The 5,000-nt window shown below is 36.6% G+C and overlaps 1 protein-coding gene across 1 annotated transcript in view; it reads left to right on the forward strand.

Annotated features, from left to right (window-relative positions):
- Nucleotides 1-5,000, forward strand: part of dnm1a (dynamin 1a) — a gene marked incomplete at its 3' end in the record, with an annotated part of 66,004 nt that overhangs the window by 42,188 nt on the left and 18,816 nt on the right. Inside the window, exon 10 of the mRNA XM_079814233.1 lies at nucleotides 2,803-2,941. Within this exon, the coding sequence (XP_079670359.1) occupies nucleotides 2,803-2,941 (139 nt within the window). The remainder of the gene's footprint in view (nucleotides 1-2,802; nucleotides 2,942-5,000) is intronic.

Raw genomic sequence — 5,000 nt, forward strand, 5'->3', positions numbered from 1 at the left:
AAGAGATGTGAATATTTTCTATTTGCCTTTTGTTCGATTCGCATTAATGGCTCAATCGTCAGCAGGTTTATTAGACGCTGCCCCTTTAAGACCGATCGAATGTAGAAATAATAATATCATATTCTCCTATTTCTCCAAACTATTTACGCCCATTTAAGATATAAACTGTTAAAGTAACTACTCTCCAATCCGGTCATTTTGACACCGGCTATTTGTTGTGTATTTGATGGTTTAGATGCGCACACGAAGCCTAAAATATAAAGTGCAAGTCGTCCATTTCGCAGCACACACACATAAGCCGCCTCGAAGTTGGAAACAGCGTCTCTTGCGCGGATTATTGTGCATTTAATATCTCTTTATTATCAAACACATCACACAGTTTAGCAAAAGTAGAGACTGCAGTTTACAACAATCACTGAATCTGACGTTTAGTTTAGGTTTAGGGAGAAATGAAGGGAAGGATGAGCTCGACGAACACGGCTATAGGAATAGTTCTACCTCATATTTGCATATTTTTACCTCTATTTATAATTCTTGGAAGCCAAAATCTCATTAAAGCTGACTGTGTGTTGTGTTCGCTGTAGCTCCACGTGAGAGAGCTCTCGCTCGCTTTCTCTCTCTTCTGGATTGCGAATGGCAAAAATGCATCAAGGACAGATGATTTAATATTATCTCATATAGAAACGGCTGGCAAAGATAGAATTTGCCAGAAATAACGTCTATCAATTATAATTAGTAAGTGTATTTTCTTAATTTCTCCAGTACCGACAGCAGGCAAATTTACTGGTCGCACACTCTCAAATTTTAGTCGCAAAATTCGACCATTTAGTCGCACTCTGGAGCCCTGTATGTAATGCTAGCAAACATGCTAATTCATGCTAGCAAGCGTGCTAAAACATTCTAAATCATTTAACAACATGTTAAATAATGCTAACAAGTTAATTCGTGTTAGCAACATGCTAGCAAAACAGGCTGAATAATGCTAGCAATATGCTAAATCAAATAATTAAATTAAATAATTATATTTACCTTCATTTGATACATTTAACCCTTAATCGTCCCTTGGGCTCCAGCTGACCCCACTGGACTTTTCCTCCATTTTTAAAAAGTGTTCCCTTCATCTCAGGGCCATGAGACTCTGTGACTTTTCCTAAATAATCTAAACATGCACAAAAAATCTGGGCTTGATTTGGTTGTTCTAAAGGTGTGTAAAAATTTTTTTACCGTTTAAGTCCCTCGGGGTCAGATTGACCCCACATTGAAAATGAATGGGAAAGTGTAAAAAAGAAATTTTTTTCACTTTTTTTGTAATTTTTTTTTTACTAAATCCAGTATAAATCTGAAAATGTCCACATTTATATCAAGGTCTGGTCCTAGAGCATAAACACAAAGTAGAACGAACTTTCTGTCTCATACACACACACGTACACACACACAAACACACATATGTGTGTGACTGCAACAGAGAGTATTTTATTGAAATTGGCAAATAAAACCAACAAAACTGGCATAAATCTGAAAGATTTTCATACATAAATGAAGTACTAATACTAGAGCACAAATGCAATATGGAACAAGCATGTTCACTCACACGCACACAAACACAAACACATACACACACAAACACACACACACACACACACACACACACACACACAAACACAAACACAGGTGTCTGGAGCATTTTTTTGGATTTTGGCAATGAATGGGAAAATGTAAAAAATGCTTTTTTTTTCACTTTGTTTGTAAAAAAAATCAACTAAATTCAGTATAAATCTGAAAATGTCTACATTTATATCAAGATCTGGTCCTAGAGCATAAACACAAAGTGGAACGAACTTTCTGTCTCATACACACACGCACACACACACACACACACACACACACACACACACACACACACACACACACACACACACACACACACACACACACACACACACACACACACACACACACACACACACACACACACACACACACACACACAAACACACACACACATGTGTGTGACTGCAACAGAGAGCATTTTTATAGAAACTGGCAAATAAAATCAACAAAACTGGCATAAATCTGAAAAAATTCCATACATAAATGAAGGACAAATACTAGAGCACAAATGCAACATGGAACAATCATGAGAAAGAGAGGGAAAAGGGCAAATAAAAGAAAGATGAAAGGCAGCTTAACTTCTGCTTAACTTCCCTCTGGACCTCTAGTGGATAATGTGGTCATTGCTCTCTTTCTCTCTCTCTCTCTCTTTAACTATAATTCCTAAAGTTTTTCCACAAACCTACAGATGGCGGTATTCTATCCCTAACACATACAGCAATGTCCAAAAACTATTTAAATTTATTTAAGATCATCATTCAAGTGATTTTTTCATAAAAAAATAATTTTTAATGAGCCAATTTATGACATAGTTAAGTATTTGTGCAGTAAATAGGTAAAAAACTACCAAATACCCACAAAAACACAGCATAAATGTATAGTTGAGAAGTAAATAAAAAAAACGATATATAGTTTTCCATTTAAAAAAATTATATTTCCTTATGCAATCGCTCTGTAAAAGTTTGGGGTCTATCTGAGCACAAGGGACTCAAACGTAAACCCTACTTGAGGACGATTAAGGGTTAAGCGTGTGATCGATGTTAAACTAACGCTTCAGCGGGACATTACTTCAGTTCTTCATTCATTTCTTATGGGCTGGGAGGGAATTTGTTAGATTAACGCTCTTTTTTCCACCCCAATTTTTCCTTTTCTTTCTCTCCTCCTCTGTCGTTCTTTTCCCGGGCCTGTCAGAACTGGGCTCTTCACGCCGGACATGGCCTTTGAGACCATTGTGAAAAGGCAGATCTTGAAGACTAAAGAGCCGTGCCAGAAATGCGTGGACATGGTCATTTCTGAGCTAGTCAATACGGTTAGGCAGTGTACCAAGAAGGTAAAGGCCTGGTGGAGGGCGACCCTGTCTGTGACCTTAACCTGTGACCCCCCACCTGTGACCCCACTCGCCCGCTCACAGGGCCGCAGGGGATTGTGGGAGTTTGTGAATGTTCGTGTGCCTGTGCTTTGGACAGAGGGATTCTGGGTGGAATGGCAGCATTGGCTTTGTGTACAGAGAGCCGTGGACGCTGAGGTTTGCCGCTAGGAGATCGTATCGAATCATAATTAACATAATTTTTACTAGGGCTGCACGATATTCAAGACAAATATGATAAAACATATTTTAACTTGAAAATTATATAATCAATTCTGGATAAATTGAGAATCTGAACACATCTCTTGAGTGAATGATTCAGTGACTCACTCATAAAGACTTCACTTGTTTCATTACTGGATGAATCAGTGTTTTTGAACGAATCTCTTGAGTGAATGATTCAGTGACTCACTCATAAAGACTTCACTTGTTTCATTACTGGATGAATCAGTGTTTTTGAACGAATCTCTTGAATGAATGATTCAATAACTCACTTGTTTCATTAGTGGATGAATCAGTGTTTTTGAACAAATCTCTTGAGTGAATGATTCAATGACTCACTCATAGACTTCACTTGTTTCATTACTGGATGAATCAGTGTTTTTGAACGAATCTCTTGAGTGAATGATTCAATGACTCACTCATAAAGACTTCACTTGTTTCATTACTGGATGAATCAGTGTTTTTTAACAAATCTCTTGAATGAATGATTCAATGACTCACTCATAAAGACTTCACTTGTTTCATTACTGGATGAATCAGTGTTTTTGAACGAATCTCTTGAGTGAATGATTCAGTGACTCACTCATAAAGACTTCACTTGTTTCATTACTGGATGAATCAGTGTTTTTGAACAAATCTCTTGAGTGAATTATTCAATGACTCACTTGTTTCATTACTGGATGAATCAGTGTTTTTGAACAAATCTCTTGAATGAATGATTCAGTGACTCACTCATAAAGACTTCACTTGTTTCATTATTGGATGAATCAGTGTTTTTGAACGAATCTCTTGAATGAATGATTCAGTGACTCACTCATAAAGACTTCACTTGTTTCATTACTGGATGAATCAGTGTTTTTGAACGAATCTCTTGAGTGAATGATTCAGTGACTCACTCATAAAGACTTCACTTGTTTCATTACTGGATGAATCAGTGTTTTTGAACGAATCTCTTGAGTGAATGATTCAATGACTCACTTGTTTCATTAGTGGATGAATCAGTGTTTTTGAACAAATCTCTTGAGTGAATGATTCAATGACTCACTCATAGACTTCACTTGTTTCATTACTGGATGAATCAGTGTTTTTGAACGAATCTCTTGAATGAATGATTCAATGACTCACTCATAAAGACTTCACTTGTTTCATTAGTGGATGAATCAGTGTTTTTGAACTAATCTCTTGAGTGAATGATTCAGTGACTCACTCATAAAGACTTCACTTGTTTCATTACTTGATGAATCAGTGTTTTTGAACGAATCTCGTGAATGAATGATTCAATGACTCACTCATAAAGGCTTCACTTGTTTCATTACTGGATGAATCAGTGTTTTTGAACAAATCTCTTGAGTGAATGATTCAGTGACTCACTCAAAAAGACTTCACTTGTTTCATTACTGGATGAATCAGTGTTTTTGAACGAATCTCTTGAGTGAATGATTCAGTGACTCACTCATAAAGACCTCACTTGTTTCATTACTGGATGAATCAGTGTTTTTGAACGAATCTCTTGAGTGAATGATTCAATGACTCACTCATGAAGACTTCACTTGTTTCATTACTGGATGAATCAGTGTTTTTCAACGAATCTCTTGAGTGAATGATTCAATGACTCACTCATAAAGACTTCACTTGCTTCATTACTGGATGAATCAGTGTTTTTGAACAAATCTCTTGAGTGAATGATTCAATGACTCACTTGTTTCATTACTGGATGAATCAGTGTTTTTGAACAAATCTCTTGAGTGAATGATTCAGTGACTCACTCATCAAGACTTCACTTGTTTCATTACTGGATGAA

This window comes from Gobio gobio, assembly GCF_949357685.1.
Source record: "Gobio gobio genome assembly, chromosome: 4".
NCBI classification, from domain to species: domain Eukaryota; kingdom Metazoa; phylum Chordata; class Actinopteri; order Cypriniformes; family Gobionidae; genus Gobio; species Gobio gobio.